General features: G+C 40.0%; 2 protein-coding genes across 2 annotated transcripts in view; both read left to right on the top strand.

Annotated features, from left to right (window-relative positions):
- The window catches only part of RAD51C (RAD51 paralog C), a 52,214-nt gene extending 38,958 nt beyond the window's left edge, over positions 1–13,256 (top strand). The window contains exon 8 of the mRNA XM_057716267.1: positions 12,666–13,256. Coding sequence (XP_057572250.1) covers positions 12,666–12,741 — 76 coding nt within the window. The 3' untranslated portion in view covers positions 12,742–13,256. The remainder of the gene's footprint in view (positions 1–12,665) is intronic.
- A 3,142-nt stretch (positions 13,257–16,398) lies between these two features.
- Positions 16,399–18,030, top strand: part of PPM1E (protein phosphatase, Mg2+/Mn2+ dependent 1E) — a 178,516-nt gene continuing 176,884 nt past the window's right edge. Inside the window, exon 1 of the mRNA XM_057714471.1 lies at positions 16,399–16,847. Within this exon, the coding sequence (XP_057570454.1) occupies positions 16,399–16,847 (449 nt within the window). The remainder of the gene's footprint in view (positions 16,848–18,030) is intronic.

Here is an 18,030-nt window from a genome sequence, read left to right as displayed (position 1 = left end):
TCAAAATTTAAAAATTAACACACATTTAAAAAGTGAAATAGCAAAGTAAAGAGAATTTATATTGTCATATAAACCAAGGCAAAGAGAAAAACATAATTGATTATATAACTATTGGTCTAATGATGGGAAATATAATTGCTGTCATTAGCTCTTCAAGAGAAAAATGTTTTTCTGGTCTTTGTTTTTTATTTTATTTTATTATTATTATTATTATTTTTTTACTAAAGTAATATTTGCACAAGATTTGAAATTCAGTGAAAAGTAAGTCTTCTTTCCACTCCTGTATCTTAATCACTCAGTTCATTTTTAGGAGGCAATCATCGTTACCAGTTTCTTGTGTGACCTTCTAGAGCTATTCCATGTATCTAAAATATAAATATATTTTTTCTTCAACACCTAAATCTTAACCCAAAACTTCAACACCCAAATCTGCATTTTATTTTTGTATTGGTGCATATAGAATTTTCTCAAAAAATTCCTGTGTGATATTCCATTGTACAAATATCCTTTTAATCATTCTTAAATTGATGGATATTTAGGTTGATCATAGTCAGATTTTTTGTGAGGATGTAAGGAATTGGTCAGAGTGTATGTGCACTTACAAATTTGATAGATGTTGCCCACAAATCCTCCAGAGATACTACCAATGTATACCTCCACCAGTGTTGTTTGTGTGTGGCTGTTTATGCCCTTAACATAGTATTTTATCTTTTTTGCCAATTTGATAAGTTTATTAAAATGACATCTCATAGTGTGATATTAACATTTTCTTGTTCTTTTCCCTTTTTATAAGTGAGGTTGAATGTTTTTTGGTTTGCTTACAAGTTACTCTATTTTCTTTTCTCTGAACTGGCTGTTCTTATTTTTTGTCCATTTTTTTAATTGCGTGCTTGGACTTATTAATCTGTGAGAGTTCTTATTAGGCCTTTGTGATATGGCAGATATTTTCCCCAGTTTGTCTTATTTTTTGCCTCATAGAAATTAGATTTTTATGTAGTCAATTTTTCACTTTTATTTTGAGTTGTGTGTCCTATTTAGACCTTCCCACTCCATGATTATTACATTCTCCCATTTTTTCTTATAGAACTGTCGAGTATTATTTTTTGTTTAAATCTCTCCATCTGGAATTTATTTGGATGTTAATCATGGCCTTGAGTTTTGAATTTGACAGAGGTCCCCTGGCTAAAGGGCACTAAGCGGTATCTCAGAAGGCAGTTAAATGAAAAATGCCAATGTATTCTGTCTTATATCAGCTAAACTCTAAAAGCAAGTTCTATATAGGACAATTAGTGGAATATGGTAGTATTATAGCTAATACATTTTTCTTCATAAATTTTGGGGTTTCTTGATTCATTTATTTAATAAATATTAAATATTTTTTGTTTAAATCAGCCAGAATTGGCCTCTGCTTGTATTGAAAGAATGCCTTTGGATGTCCACTTTTCTCTCTAACCTTGAAAGAATTATTCTAGTTCTTTATTTCAGTTGTCATGTTAATCCTTTTTTGTGTCCAAAATCAACATATTAAGCTCTATCACCCATGCTCCAAACCTACTGCAATCTGTTTTAAATTGTCATAGTTTTATCAAATATTTGACATATATAAAACCAAACCCATTTTCCCCCAAATTGGTTTTCTTTTTCTACTTCATTTCTCTTAATGTCATAATCTTTCTCAAAGACTTACTCTCATAATGACTACATATCTAGTCAGTTGCCAAATTATGAATTCCATTACAGGGTACACTCAAATGTCAGCAAGTTGTACTCTAAGAACTTGGAAATTAGAGAAATAAGTTTGCTTTCAGAATTAAACTATGGAATCTTTTGTGGTACATATATACAATGGAATATTACTCAGCTGTAAAAAGCAGTGAAACTTGGACATTTGTAGAGACATGGATGGACCTAGAGACTGTCATACAGAGTGAAGTGAGTCAGAAAGAGAAAAACAAATATCGTATATTAACACATATATGTGGACTATAGAAAAATGGTGCAAATCAACCGGTTTGCAAGGCAGAAATAGAGACCTGGATGTAGAGAACAAACATGTGGACACCAAGTGGGGAAAGCAGGGAGGGTTGGGGGGGAATGAATTGGGAGATTGGGACACCAAATTGTACACTCTAAATATATGCAGTTTATTGTAAAAAATTAAAAATTAAAAAAAAAGAATTAAACTATGGAATCTTTAAGACCCCTTACTAATAGTAGCTAACATTTATTGTATTTTACAGAAACAATAGGAAGGCAGAAGAAGCCAGCTTGGAAATGCATAACCTAGTTAATTAGTTCCAGAGCCCCAGACAGCAGGGACCTTAGGAACGGTCTCATGGTAGGAGCCCACAGTGATGAATGAACTATCACCCTTCTCTATCCTTATTTCTTGGTCAAGATTCAAAGTCAGGGGAGAGAGTATCCTGTTGACCTAACTTAGGTTGGTGTCTGATCCAAGGATGTGGGAGAAAAAGTCAGTACAGTTATCTTTGGCTTCTGCAAGAGGAGGCCAGGAGGCCTACCAAAACTACATACAGTGGAGGAGAGGTAATACCCTCAAAGAGATTGAGATGCTGCTAGGAAAGTGGTATACCTGCTGGGCAACCAAAACCAAGGAATGTACATTGTAATTTAAAAAAAAATTTATTTATTTGGCTGCATTGGGCCTTCGTTGCTGCACGCAGGCTTTCTCTAGTTGCAGTGAGCGGGGCCTACTCTTCATTACAGTGTGTGGGCTTCTCATTGCAGTGGCTTCTCTTGTTGCAGAGCACGGGCTCTATGCACACGGGCTCAGTTAGTTGTGGCTCGAAGGCTGTAGAGCGCAGGCTCAGTAGTTGTGATGCACAGGCTTATTTGCTTCACAGAATGTGGGATCTTCCTGGACCAGGGCTTGAACCCGTGTTCCCTGCATTGGCAGGCAGATTCTTAACCACTGTGCCACCAGGAAAGTCCATACGTTGTAATTTATGACTTGCTTAAAGTCATACTACTAGGAAACAGCCTATCAGAAAGTCAAAATAAGTCTAACTCCAGAGTCCATACTCTTATATTAATGAAGTGGTTCTCAACTTGGGGTGATTTTGCCTCCCAGGGGACATTTAGCATTGTGGAGATATAGCTCATCGTAACACTAGGGACAGGTGCCACTGGCATCTAGTGGATAAAGACCAGGTATGCTGCTAAATATCCTAAAATGTACGTCACAACCCGCCATAACAAAGAATTACAAGGCCCCAAATACAATCATACATAGGTTATAAACTAATGTGAGAAAATATGGCATGAGGCTATATTCTTTAAATGTGTCAATCAGAAGTGTTGACAAGCAATACAGTATGGTAGAAAAAGGATCAAAATGGAGCTAACTTTGGTTTAACCATTCAAGCCCTGTTCAAGGGAATCAAGGGTCCTTCTTAGATTGGTCCTGATAACTGATCCTAATTGTGGAAATGGTTACGTCAGGCTATCTCAGTTTGATGCTTTAAATATTTGAATCATATTCCACGCATATCAGTTATCAACCTGTTGATGGTTTGATTTCCCAGGTACTTTGGTTATAGCCAGATCAATACAATTGTCTAGTCTCAATGGAAGTAGTAGTGCTCTCTGTAAATTCATGTTGTCGTGATTTTCTTTTTCATAATACCATTTTTTAATTTGAGGTATTTTTATTTTTATTATTATTTTAGAAGAACTTTTATTGAGATACAGTTAACATACAATAAACTGCATATATTTAGGGTGTACAATTTGGTATCCCAATCTCCCAATTCATTCCCCCTCAACTCTCCCTGCTTTCCCCACTTGGTGTCCATATGTTTGTTCTCTACATCTGGGTCTCTATCTCTGCCTTGCAAACCGATTGATCTGTACCATCTTTCTATAGTCCACATATATGTGTTAATATACGATATTTGTTTTCCTCTTTCTGACTCACTTCACTCTGTATAACAGTCTCTAGGTCCATCCATGTCTCTACAAATGTCCCAGTTTCACTGCTTTTTACAGATGAGTAATATTCCATTGTATATATATGCCATATCTTCTTTATCCATTCATCTGTTGATGGACATTTAGGTTGCTTCCATGTCCTGGCTATTGTAAATAGTGCTGCAATGAACATTGGAGTGCATGTGTCTTTTTGAATTATGGTGTTCTTTGGGTATATGCCCAGCAGTGGGATTGCTGGGTCGTATGGTAGTTCTATTTTTAGTTTTGCAAGGAACCTCCATACTGTTCTCCATAGTGGCTGTATCAATTTACATTTCCACCAACAGTGCAAGAGGGTTCCCTTTTCTTTACACCGTCTCCAGCATTTACTGTTTGTAGATTTTCTGATGATGCCCATTCTAACCGGTGTGAGGTGATACCTCATTGTAGTTTTGATTTGCATTTCTCTAATAATTAGCGATGTTGAGCAGCTTTTCATGTGCCTCTTGGCCATCCGTATGTCTTCTTTGGAGAAATGCCTATTTAGGTCTTCTGCCCATTTTTTGATTAAGTTGTTTGTTTTTTTGATATTGAGATGGATGAACTGTTTATACATTTTGGAGATTAATCCTTTGTCTGTTGATTCATTTGCAAATATTTTCTCCCATTCTGAGGGTTGTCTTTTCGTCTTGCTTATAGTTTCCTTTGCTGTGCAGAAGCTTTGAAGTTTCATTAGGTCCCACTTATTTATTTTTGTTTTTATTTCCATTACTCTAGGGGGTGGATCAAACAATATCTTGCTGTTATTTACATCGAAGAGTGTTCTTCCTACGTTTTCCTCTGAGTTTTATAGTGTCTGGCCTTACATTTAGGTCTTTAATCCACTTTGAGTTTATTTTTGTGTATGGTGTTAGGAGGTGTTCTAATTTCATTCTTTTACATGTAGCTGACCAATTTTCCCAGCACCACTTATTGAAGAGGCTGCCTTTTCTCCATTGTATATCCTTGCCTCCTTTGTCATAGATTAGTTGACCGTAGTTTATCTCTGGGCTTTCAATCCTGTTCCATCTATCTATATTTCTGTTTTTGTGCCAGTACCATACTGTCTTGATCACTGTAGCCTTGTAGTATAGCCTGAAGTTAGGAAGACTGATTCCCCCAACTCCGTCTTTTCTTCTCAAGATTGCTTTGGCTTTTTGGGGTCTTTTGCGTTTCCATACAAATCGTAAAATTTCTTGTTCTAGTTCTCTGAAAAATGCCATTGGTAATTTGATGGGGATTGCATTGAATCTGTAAATTGCTTTGGGTAGTATAGTCATTTTCACAATGTTGATTCTTCCAATCCAAGAACATGGTATGTCCCTCCATCTGTTTGTGTCTTCTTTGATTTCTTTCATTAGTGTCTTATAGTTTTCTGAGTACAGGTCTTTTACCTCCTTGGTTAGGTTTATTCCTAGGTATTTTATTCTTTTTGTTGCAGTGGTGAATGGGATTGTTTCCTTAATTTCTCTTTCTGATCTTTCATTGTTAGTGTATAGAAATGCAAGAGATTTCTGTGTGTTAATTTTGTATCCTGCAACTTTACCAAATTCATTGATTAGCTCAAGTAGTTTTCTGGTGGCATCTTTAGGATTTTCTGTGTATAGTATCATGTCATCTGCGAACAGTGACAGTTTTACTTCTTCTTTCCCAATTTGGATTCTTTTTATTTATTTTTCTTCTCTGATTGCTGTGGCAAGGACTTCCAAAACTATGTTGAATAGTAGTGCGAGAGTGGACATCCTTGTCTTGCTCCTGATCTTAGAGGGAATGCTTCCAGTTTTTCACCATTGAGAATGATGTTTGCTGTGGGTTTGTCGTATATGGCCTGTATTATGTTGAGGTAGGTTTCCTCTATGCCCACCTTCTGGAGAGTTTTTCTCATAAATGGGTGTTGAATTTTGTCAAAAGCTTTTTCTGCATCTATTGAGATGATCATGTGGTTTTTATCCTTCAATTTATTAATATGGTGTATCACATTGATTGATTTGCGTATATTGAAGAATCCTTGCATTCCAGGGATAAACCCCACTTGATCATGGTGTATGATCCTTTTAATGTGTTGTTGGATTCTGTTGGCTAGTATTTTGTTGAGGATTTTTGCATCTAAATTCATCAGTGATATTGCCCTGTAATTTTCTTTTTTTGTAGTATCTTTGTCTGGCATCAGGGTGATGGTGGCCTCATAAAATGAATTTGGGAGTGTTCCTTCCTCTGCAATTTTTTGGAAGAGTTTGAGAAGGATGGGTGTTAGCTCTTCTCTAAATGTTTGATAAAATTCACCTGTGAATCCATCTGGTCCTGGACTTTTGTTTGCTGGGAGATTTTTAATCACAGTTTCAATTTCATGACTTGTGATTGGTCTGTTCATATTTTCTATGTCTTCCTGATTCAGTCTTGGAAGGTTATACCTTTCTAAGAATCTGTCCATTTCATCCAGGTTGTCCATTTTATTGGCATATAGTTGCTTGTAGTAGTCTCTTTTGGTGGTTTTTATTTCTGTGGTGTCTGTTGTAACTTCTCCTGTTTCATTTCTGATTTTATTGATTTGAGTCCTCTCCCTCTTTTCTTGATGAGTCTTGCTAGAGGTTTATGGATTTTATTTATCTTCTCAAAGAACCAGCTTTTAGTTTTACTGAGGTATTTTTATTATTTTTTTAACTAATTCATTTATTTTTTGGCTGTGTTGGGTCTTCACTGCTGAGCACGGGCTTTCTCTCATTGTGGCAAGCAGGGGCTACTCCTCATTGTGGTGTGCAGGCTTCTCAGTGTGGTGGCTTCTCTTGATGCAGAGCACGGGATCTAGGTGCACCAGCTTCAGTAGTTGTGGCATGCAGCCTCAGCAGTTGTGGCACACAGGCTTAGTTGCTCTTTGGCATGTGGGATCTTCCTGGACCAGGGATAGAACCTGTGTATCCTTCATTGGCAGGCAGATTCTTAACCACTGTGCCATCAGGGAAGTCCTGACTTTGTGATTTTTTTTTTCATGTACTTATTTTTTTTTAATTTATTTATTTATTCATTTTATTTATTTGTTTTTGGCTGTATTGGGTCTTCCTTGCTGTGTGCGGGCTTTCTCTTGTTGTGGCCAGCAGGGGCTCCTCTTCCTTGTGGTGCAGAGGCTGCTCATTGAGGTGGCTTCTCTTGTTGTGGAGCATGGGCTCTAGGCATGTGGGCTCAGTAGTTGTGGCACACAGGCTTAGTTGCTCCACAGCACATGGGATCTTCCCGGGCCAGGGATCGAACCTGTGTCCCCTGCATTGCCAGGCAGATTTTTAACCACTGCACCACCAGGGAAGTCCCCCGACATTGTGATTTTTATACATCAGTTTCTTATGAGATTTGTTAGTGTCAGTTAATATACTTCCATGTAATTAAGTTTGGAACACTCAAATTTCTTTTGTTTCCCCAGTTTTATTGAGATATAATTGACGTACATTGCTGTATAAATTTAAGGTGTACAGCATAATGGTTTGACTTACATATATTGTAAAATGATTACTGCAATAAGTTTAGTTAGCATCCTTCATCTCATGCAGAAACAATTAAAACAGAAAGCAAAAAGAAAAACAATTTTTTCCTCATGATGAGAACTGTTAGGATTCACTCTCTTGACTTTCATGTATATCATATAGCAGTATTAAGTATAATTATCGTGTTGTACATTATATCCCTGATACTTACTTATCTTGTAACTGGAAGGTTGTAACTTTTGACCACCTTTCTCCAATTTCCCCTCCCCCAACACTCTGCCTCTGGGTAACCACAAATCTGATCTCGTATCTATGAGTTTGTTTTAGATTCTATATATATGTGAGATCATACAGTGTTTGTCTTTCTCTGTGTGACATTTCACTTAGCATAACATCCTCAATGACCATCATCCATGCTGTTGCAAATGGCAGGATTTCCTCTTTTTATTTTATTTATTTACTTTTTTGGCTGCACCATGCAGCATGTGGGATCTTATTTCCCTGACCAGGGAGCGAACCCGCACTCCTTGCAGTGGAAGCATGGAGTCCTAACCACTGGACAACCAGGGAAGTTCCCAGGATTTCCTCATTTTTTTGTGGCAGAATAATATTCCATTGTGTATATATATGTGTGTGTGTGTATGTGGTGTGTGTGGGTGTGTATGTGTATATATACCACAACTTCTTTGTCCATTAATCCATTGATGGACACGGGTTGTGGAATACTCAAATTTCTGAGCTTCCAAGTTTAAGTTGCTAAACTTCATCATAAATTCATGCAGGTAAATGTCACTATGGCAGTTTTGAGATGAGTTCTTTGACACTCCTCCCATCAGGAGGTGGGGTGTATTATGTCCCCTTCTCTTGAATCCAAATGTGCCTATTACCTCTTTGACCAATAGAGTACCACGGAAGTAATGCTATTGTTTTGTGACACCAGGTCACACCTTCTGTCTTATTCACTGACACACTCACTCTTGGAACTCTGAGCTACCATGTAAGATATCTGATTACCCTAAGGCCATTATATTGGAGATGTTATGTGTGGACATTACACTTGACAGCCCCAGCTGAGCTCCCAGTTCACAGCCAGCCTCAACTGCCAGTTTGGCAACACAATCAAATTAATATCTTGAAAATAATTTACATATTGGTCATTTTTCCACTCTAGTTTTTTCAGTATCAATGGAGAAAAGTAGAATGTGAGTGAGTCTCTTGGACATCTAGCCATGATTTTATCCATAACCAACTGCTATCAGACTGCAACCTCACAAGACCTAGAAGTAAGAACCACCGACCTGAGCCCAGTCAAACCACAGAGCTGTGACATACAGTAAAGTAGTTTTGTTTTATTTATTTATTTATTGTGCTGTACACTCAACCTATAATGTTCTATTTTAATTGTCCTAAGCGTTTTCAAATTTGTGCCCCAGTTACAAGGCAGTGTTTTTTGTTTTTTTAGTTTCAGGTGTACGGCAAAGTGAATCAGTTATACATATACATATATTCATTCTTTTTTAGATTCTTTTCCCATATAGACCATTACAGTGTATTGAGTAGAGTTCCCTGTGCTATACATTAGGTTAGCCACTAACTTTTGCAGTAGTTTGTTTTGCAGCAATAGATAGCCAGAACAGCCACTTGAGAGCCTCTCTGGGTGGGTTACTGACTCTTCCCAAGTTGTATCTTCAGGTGTCTTCTTAGAATTTCAGATCTTCCTGTAGAGTGTCTTTTAGTTTCTTCTGTTCATCTTCATTCCCACTGACACCATTCCCTTCTGTGCTCTAATTATGTCTCATTGCCCAACTGATCTTTCAGCGTTCACTGTGTCTTCTGAAAGAATATTTATGTATTAAATTTTCTTAAAACATGGTTTTCATCATTTCTTTCAAAATCAATATTTTTGCCAATATTTGGAACAAATAATTGTAATTCCATCTCCCAGTACGGTTTAGATCTGATCTTGAACTTTTGCCATGCCCATAAGCTTTATTTTGTAAAAAGCATTTATTTATTTAATTTATTTGGCTTCACTGGGTCTTAGTTGCAGCACGCGGGATCCTTCGTTGCAGCACGCAGGCTTCCCTTTAGTTGTGGCACGGGCTCCAGAGTGCGCGGGTTCAGTAGTTGCGGCGCACGGGCTTAGTTGGCCCACAGCATGTGGGATCTTAGTTCCCCCTGGCATGTGGGATCTTAGTTCCCCGACCAGGGATCAAACCCGCGTCCCCTGAATTGGAAGGTGCATTCTGAACCACTGGACCACCAGGGGAGTCCCTGCATAAGCTTTATACCTTAAAGAGTCATGAAACTATTTTTTCCAGAGATACAAAATTCCAGGATTTGATGTGACACTTGAAAAAGATATTTGAAAAATAATTTTATATATGAATGACACAAGTTTATTTTGCATAGATATTTTGATTTGCTGCTTTTGTGCAAATAATTGCAATGCATTGTACTGATATTTAGGTATATGGAGGTTCTTCAATCTTAATAGTCTTGCAAAATTACTGGAAACCACGTGTGCTATATTGGTGCCAGGTATGTCATTTACAGATCACTCTTTCATAAGCCAGCAAACCAATTCATGTGCCCAAATCATTTCCTTTCTGGAGAAGCTACATTGTATCAGCATGGTTACCATGTGTGGTAATTGATAATGTCTGTGCCACATGGCTTACTTTACCCTTGTCCAACCCAGCTATTCTACCACCTATGATTACCATATGTTGCAGCACTCTAGGTTAATGGAATCATTTCCATCTTCCCCTCTAGTCACAAATGTCATTGTGGCTCAGTTCCATCAGCTCCACACTCATTGAAGAATAAAATGTTTGCTACTATCTGAGCGTAGCAGACACCTTTGTGAGGAGTTTTTGTATTTAGTTTTCTGCTTCCTTTTCATTTAAAAAAGCAGTTGGATTTTTTGATGAATGCTCCAGAGTGGGTAATGGGCATCTGCTGACTAAAGGAGAACATGATCAATATCACTCTCCATTCTTGCATGTATTTATTCTAAGTAAATATATAAAGGGAATTAAAAATTAGATAATAATATAGGTTTTTACCACCATAAAGTGCTTTTTTGTTTTCTTAAAGTGAAAACTAGTAGCAAAATATTGAAGCAGATTTTTTTTAATGAAGTCAATTCATTTTATTTTTAAAACTATTTTTATTTATTTATTTCTTTGGCTGCGCCAGGTCTTAGTTGTGGCATGCAGGATCTTTGTTGCTGCGTGTGGGATCTTTGTTGCGGCATGTGGGATCTTTAATTGCGGCATGCAAACTCTTAGTTGCGGCATATCTAGTTCTCTCACCAAAGATCGAACCCAGGCCCCCTGTGTCGGGAGTGCAGAGTCTTAGCTACTGGACCACCAGGGAAGTCCCTGGAGTCCATTCATGTTAGAAGAGTCATTTATTATAGAAAGAATGTATTACATCTTAGTCATTTATAGTTTCCTCATCAGAAATTACCATCAACCCCTGCCTTCTTCCTATTTCATAAGCATATCATAAGTTAAAAGATTTTTTTGATTCCTCAAAGAACTAAGCAAGATAAAAACAAAAAGATTGTTATCATTAATGGTTAAAACATTAACAAAAAAAGTTAGAACCTGTTTTGGGGACTGCTTTGCTTTTTAAAACTGATGAAAATAGTGCATGTGGACATGTCATTACCTGATGTGAATTTTAATTTTGACAGCTGTGGACTGTTGCTGCAATATGACCATGTTAGCCAGCAAGAGAAAAGGAATAAAAATTAATATGGCAGTAATGTTTTTGGCAGCAAATGGATATGATTTAAAAGTTTTATTATTGATCTAGGATGTAGAGGATGTAGGTAGGGTATACTGAAGAGAAAGGAGGAAGATGCTTTTGTTGGAAAACATTTATGTGCTCAGTTTTCTCAGTTGACCAGTATTCTCTTGCTCCCTGCTAGTCAGTTTGACAACATAATCGAATTAATACCTTAGAAAGTACTTATGTATTAGTTATCCTTCCATCAATTAAAAAATGTGAATGAAAAATTACACATTTTTATATTTGCAGTATAACATTCGTCATTAGGCCTAGCCTTAAACAGTTGCCTAGGCACTAGATCAGAGATATATGTAAGTCTCCCTCACAGTTTCCCGAATTATTAACATCTCACCTTAGTGAGGTACATTTGTTACAACTGATGAGCCAATATTGATACATTATTATTAATCAAAGTACATAGTTTATACTAGGGTTCACTCTGTGTTGTATGTCTTATGGTTTGTGACAAATGTCTAATGGTTTGTATACACCATTACAGTATCATACAGAATAGTCTTTGTTCCCCTAAAAATCCCATGTTCTACCTATTCATCCTTCCCTCCCTACCCTTGAACCACTGGCAGCCTATTCACAACTTTTAATTCTAGGAAATCATTTACTGCTAACTTCAAGTAAACAGTGTTTGAGCAGCACCTTTGAAGATCTAAACTTGCTTTAATGCCAGCTTAATCCACCTATAGTTTTTTAAATATATGTTTTATGGTTCTTTAAAGTATTATTTGTTATTGTATCAATTGAGATCCAGTTAAGAAGACAGAGGGGATAGAATACAGGAAATTGGTTACACAGTGATAGAAGAGCTAAAAAGCCAAAAAGGAAGGTGAGGCAGTGTCTTAGTCTGATTGGGCTACCATAACAAAGAAAACATAAGTGGGGTGGCTTATAAACAACAGAAATTTATTTCTCACAGTTCTGGAGGCTAGGAGTTCCATGACTGGGGCTCTGCCAGATTCAGTGTCTGGCACAGACAGTGGTCTTTTTACTGTGTTCTCACATTTGGAAAGGGAGAGGGGTTTCTCTTGAACCTCATCTTTAATGGCATTAATCCCATTCATGAGCACTGTGCCCTCATAACCTAGTCACCTCCCAAAGCCCCACCTCCCAGTACCTTCACCTTGGGAGTTAGGATTTAAACATATGAATTTTTTGAGAACACAAATATTCAGTCCATAACAGGCAAGATCAGGAAGCTAAAACCAGCTACCATCTCTAGGCTGATGGACAAATGGAAGAAGGTGATGTTTCTGGAGCTCAGGGACTGGTGTCAGAGACAAAAGCTGGAATTCCAGTGGACAGGTTCAAGGGGAGCAAAGCTACAAAGCAGATGCAGCAAGCGTTAGGACTGAGGTAGGGGACAGGGAAGAAATACCTTGGCTTTTTTCCTTTCCTTACACCTTCCAGTTTCCTGCCGATGTCTCCCACTGGGCAAATCTCAGCTGGAAGTCAGCTGTCGAGGAACCTGGTGAATGCAGCTTGAAAGAGTCAGAGGAGAACAAGGTAGGAGAAGGAATGGATATGAGAAGAAAAAAAAGGACTAAATCAATTCTTTTTAACTTTTAAAATCAACTTTATTGAGGTATAATTTACGTACAGTACACTTATTGAAAATGTACATTGTGATTATTTTTGACAATGAATACACCTATATAACCACCCAGTCAACATGTAGAATATTCTAATTACCCCCACAAAGTTCTGTCTTATTCCTTTGCCGTGAATCCTCCGCCCCACGTCAGTCATAGGCAATCACTAATCTGCTTTCTGTTACCATAGGTTAGTTTTGCCTATTCTAGAATTTCATATAAATGAAATCATGGAGTATGTATTCTTTTGTGCCTGGATTTTTTTCACTTAGAATGTTTTTGAGATTCAGCCATGTTATTGCATTTATCAGTAGTTCATTTTTGTTTTATTGCTGAGTGGTATTCCATTGTATGAATATACTGCAATTTGTTTATCCATTCACCTATTGATGGACATTTGGGTTATTTCCAAGTTTGAGCTGTTATGAATAAAACTATTGTAAAAATTTACATACAAGGTTTTTTTGGTGACATGTGTCTGTGTATGTGTTTGGTGGACATATTTTCATTCCTTGTGGGTAATTATCTAGGAGAGGGATTACTGGGTCATATAAGAAACTGCCCAACTCAACAATTCTCTTTAATCTTTTTTTTTAATTCATTCTTTTGGCCACACCATTCGGCTTGTGGGATCTTAGTTCCCCAACCAGGGGTTGAACCTGGGCCCTCAGCAGTGAAAACACCAGGTCCCAACCACTAGACCACCAGGGGATTCCCCTCTTTAATCTTATGAATATCATCATTACCATGAATGTCCATGAAAGAACATGTGCATTTCTTCCAAAGAGCTAATGGTTATAGAGAACAATTCTTATGACAAATCTCAAAAAAAAATCTTAAAAAAGTTAAATAGTATACTTTTTATAGCTCAATATTTTAAAATAGCAAGAAAGGGGATTAGGAAGTATAAGAGGAGAGGAACTGAAAAGGAAAGTAAAGCAATGCAAAATAATGACTAAAAAGACTTCTTGACAATGGCAAAATCATCCTACACAGCTGCTCTGAGATCCCAGCACTGCTGTCAGCAACCTTCTGGCAAAGCTATTCTGTCAAATGGATGCAGTAGGATCCATATTGATCTTTTGTAAAGGAATATCTTTATTAATATAAGCAAACACACCTCTCATTTATAGTAATGTGGAGGTGTAGGCTTTTTCTTTTACTCTTAGTAGTAATGTTTCCCCAACATATAATACTTCTCTTTGATATGTGGGTTGAGTCATAAATTAATGTCACAAATAAATGTCATCTAGATGAGGGAGGCAACTACATTACAAAGTAGGAAGGTGTAACTTGATGTGAATTGTTACAGGTGACAGCTATGTACTCTTGAACTAAATGTCATCATGTCAAATTCTGAGATATTCAATAGTTGGAATGTAAAATTGTGGACATTTACGTTTTACAGCCTTATAAGTTTTGTCAAGCTTTTCTAGACATTCTGAAATGGAAATGAACAGGTGGATTGAAAACAAAGACAAGTGAGGAGTTTAGACTTTCTTGGCATCTCATAAAGAAGTTGCTCTACACTGGTGATGTTTTAAACAAAACACATATAAATACATTTAGCTTGTCTGAAAACAGACATTTATTGGGTCTTTCCATTTACTTTTGAGACAAAAATAAGTAGTTATAGAGGACTCATGTGCATTACTCACTATACACTTTCTATCATGTATTATTTAATCTCAAGCTAGGAGAGAGAATGGATGTCTATTTTACATGATGCCATAATGTACATTAGTGAGCTCAACCCACTTATTCTTAAAATAACAGTATCACGTCAGGGATTTAGAATACAGTATTATATGAAAACAGTTGGCAGGGAGACTCCTTCTTCTGCCATTAATAACTGACTAGAAATGGTATTTCAGACCCTAAATCCAACTGAAACCCAGAAACAGTAAATGGAGAGGATGGGGTGGATATTTTGTGAACATGTTTTTCAAAGTAGAGAAAAAAAATCACTATATTTTTGCTGAATTATATGTTGCCATGGACATGGCAGTATGTAGTAATGATGCTGTCATCTATACAGCTGTATAACAACACAGCTTCTCCCTCTCCCACCCCCCTCAGAAAGGCTTGAAAATAATAGGTTTGTGTGTAGTTTGGTAAGAAAATTAGAATAATTTAAAGTTGTTTCAGTTTCAATCTACAAAAGAAAGAGGCTCAAGGGGATGGGGAAGAAGAGCAAACAAAATGTACCAAAAAATACATATTATGTAATAAAGTATAATATATATTACACAGGCACTAAAGAAGGGTGTCTTGGTGTGCTGCAAAAGTGATGGCTTTTCAGTGAAAAGACCTGGATTTAGTCCTTGTTGCATCACCTGCATGTGACCTTGAGCAAAGTCACAATATCTTTAAGTCTCAGTTTTCTCATCTATAAAATGGAATCATAGCAATATGTTGTACCTTGAGGTGCTACTCAAGGGTACTTTAATCCAAGGTAAGGATTAAAGGGATGAAAATGACTCCTAAACTACAAAGCCCTTTCAAAATAAGGCTTTATAGATGTATTACACTGTTGAATCTTCAGGAGCAGATAAGAATAAGGGAAAAAGGGGTCTAGAAAGGTTTTGGAAGCTGACAATCTGGGTTCTCATTCCAATGCCATGGCTAGTAGCTTTGACACCTTGAAAAAAGAAATGTACTTAGGGACTTTCCTGGCGGTCGAGTGGCTAAGACTCCGTTCTGCCAACGCAGGGGGCCCAGGATTCAATCCTGCATGCCACAACGTAACTGGTGCAGCCAAATAAATAAATAAATATTAAAAAAAAAATGTACTTAATCCTGTTTCCTCTTTTTGAGAAAGGAGGATAACACCACTTTTTTCACAGAATCAAATGAGAGAATGTAGGCAAAGGAACCTACCACTTGGTAGGTGTTGGCTGCCTTCCCCCCCCGCCCCCCCGAAACTACTTATTAAATTAGTGTCCTCAACAACAAAAGATGTTCACATTGTGGTATCTTTCAACAGATAAAGACCCTAAGGCAAGGCAGGACAGATAAGGAAAACCAAGGTAAATCCAATCCAAGTGGGAACCAACAACTAGACCTGGAGATGTCTTAGTTCATTCTTATCCACTTGAGGTTAGGGTATCCATACAAGGCAGACATTCAGAGTTGGAGAGGGGACAAGTCGAGTGCCCTTTCGGCTCCGCGGACTCGACGGGAGGGACCCTGAAATTCTTAATTAGAGCCGGTTGCCATGGCGACAGTCTCTAGGCAGCGTGGGCTGAGCTCTTGGTAGGGCTAGAGGGTGGGCCACCGCTGGACCCCGAGCGCGCGCCCGCGACCAACTTTCCCTCCAGACCAGAGAGGGGCGGCGCGCTCCGCCCCCGCCCCCGCCCCCGGGCCGCGCACGTCCGGGCTCGGCGGCGCGCACGCCTGCGGGAGCCCTCTCCAGGCAACCTAGTGCTGATCGCTCGTGCCGGTGCGGCCGTTAACCGCCCTTGCGGGAGCCCGAGGCTCACGAGCAGCCCCCTCCCCTTCCCGGGCTTCCCCCCACGCACTTCCCGGTCGGCTGCGGGGCATGAGCAGCGATGGCCGGCTGCAGCCCTGAGGAGAAAACTTACCGGCGCTTCCTGGAGCTATTCCTGGGCGAGTTTCGCGGACCGTGCGGCGGCGGCGAGCCCGAGCCGGAACCCGAACCCGAGTCGGAGCCCGAGCCCGAACTGATAGCGGCTGAGGCGCCCGAGGCTTCGGTCGAGGACACCGGGGAGGAGGCGGCTGCGGTAGCCGCGACGGAGGAAGGGGAGCACGAGCAGGAGCGAGACCCCGAGCCCGAGGAGGAGGCGGTGGAGGAGGAGGTGGCGACGGCGGAGGGCGAGGAGGAGGAGGCGGCAGCAGCACGGGGGCAGTCGGCCGTGCCGCCGCCGCCGCCCCAGCTGCCGCCGCTGCCCCCGCTCCCGCGGCCGCTGTCAGAGCGCATCACCCGCGAGGAGGTGGAGGGCGAGAGCCTGGACCTGTGCCTGCAGCAGCTCTACAAATAGTTAAGTAGCGGGGCTCGGTTGGGGGTGGGCCCGCTGTCCCCGCCGCGCCGGCCTCGACGCGGCTCCCTCGGCCCCTGAAACTGCTCTCTCTCCCGCTATTCATCCCCCCCCCCCCCGCCCCCCGGCGACTGGCGCGGTTGAAAGCGCCCCCGCTGCTTGGACTCGGGCGGTCGGCTGCGAGCTGCCCACGCCCGCCGCGGCCCCCGCGCCTCCTGCCCGGCCCGGGAGCCGCCCCCCGCGCCCTCCCGCCGGGCCCCGGCCGCCGCTTCCCGCTTCTCCCCGGCCGCCCACTTCTTGCTCCGCTTCACACACCCTTTCCTCTTCAAGCCTCTGAAGGTCCTTCCTTCCAGTCCTGAGAGTTCGCTCCTCCCAGCTCTCTTCTTCCTCCTGGAGGTTTCCTCCCACCCGGGTCTGTCTTTTCCCAGCCTGAGTCCCTTGTTGTTTGGCGGCGGAGAGACGCGACTCCTTTCTAGGCAGAGCTGCTGGGTGCCTCCTGCGTAAGCGCGACAAAGATAATCCCGGCCCCAGATCCACAGGAGGAGAGACTGGAGTAGATTTTCTGTCGGGCGCTCAGCCTTGAGAGTGTAGATGGCTTAATACACGGAAGCCTAGTATCTTAGTTTAATGATATTTGATAACTCATAACTGAGGAAGGTGGGAAGGAATTGGGAGGGACGGGTAAGCAGAATTTTACATACGAGCCTTCAGGTGAAAGGCAGAGTCCTAATACGTTAAAGTGGAAAACTCTGGCTGGCTTGATAAAATTGCAATTAGGTGCAGTATTTTCAGTCCATTAAGTAGATGGGGTAGGGGAGAGAAAGCAGATGGCTTAGCTACACAGATGAAAGTCTAAAATAGAAAGGTCACAGAACTGCCTTTCATCCCAGTTTTTATGGGCTTGTAATAGAAACAGTTTACAATTGCGTTTCTTTCTAAATGGAATTGTTCTGAAACAGTGACAGAGGAGAATACTAACAAGTTTCTGAGGACACTGGTAAACCTGGGGAGTCTTTGGCCCTTCTGCTGATAGTTGTAATGAAAGGTGTTACTCTGTCCCCCTCAAAAAGTTTACTCCTGCAAGATTTGCTGCAGTTAAGTTCACTTCTTGGATTTTCTCAAAAACCTAGATTAAAAAAAGGACCTGGAAAGTAAATGTTTTGTCTTTATCCAACCTAACAGACA

This window comes from Hippopotamus amphibius, chromosome 17 (assembly GCF_030028045.1).
Source record: "Hippopotamus amphibius kiboko isolate mHipAmp2 chromosome 17, mHipAmp2.hap2, whole genome shotgun sequence".
NCBI classification, from domain to species: domain Eukaryota; kingdom Metazoa; phylum Chordata; class Mammalia; order Artiodactyla; family Hippopotamidae; genus Hippopotamus; species Hippopotamus amphibius.
The sequence above is the reverse complement of the archived record's forward strand: the minus strand, read 5'-3'. Positions and strand labels throughout refer to the sequence as shown.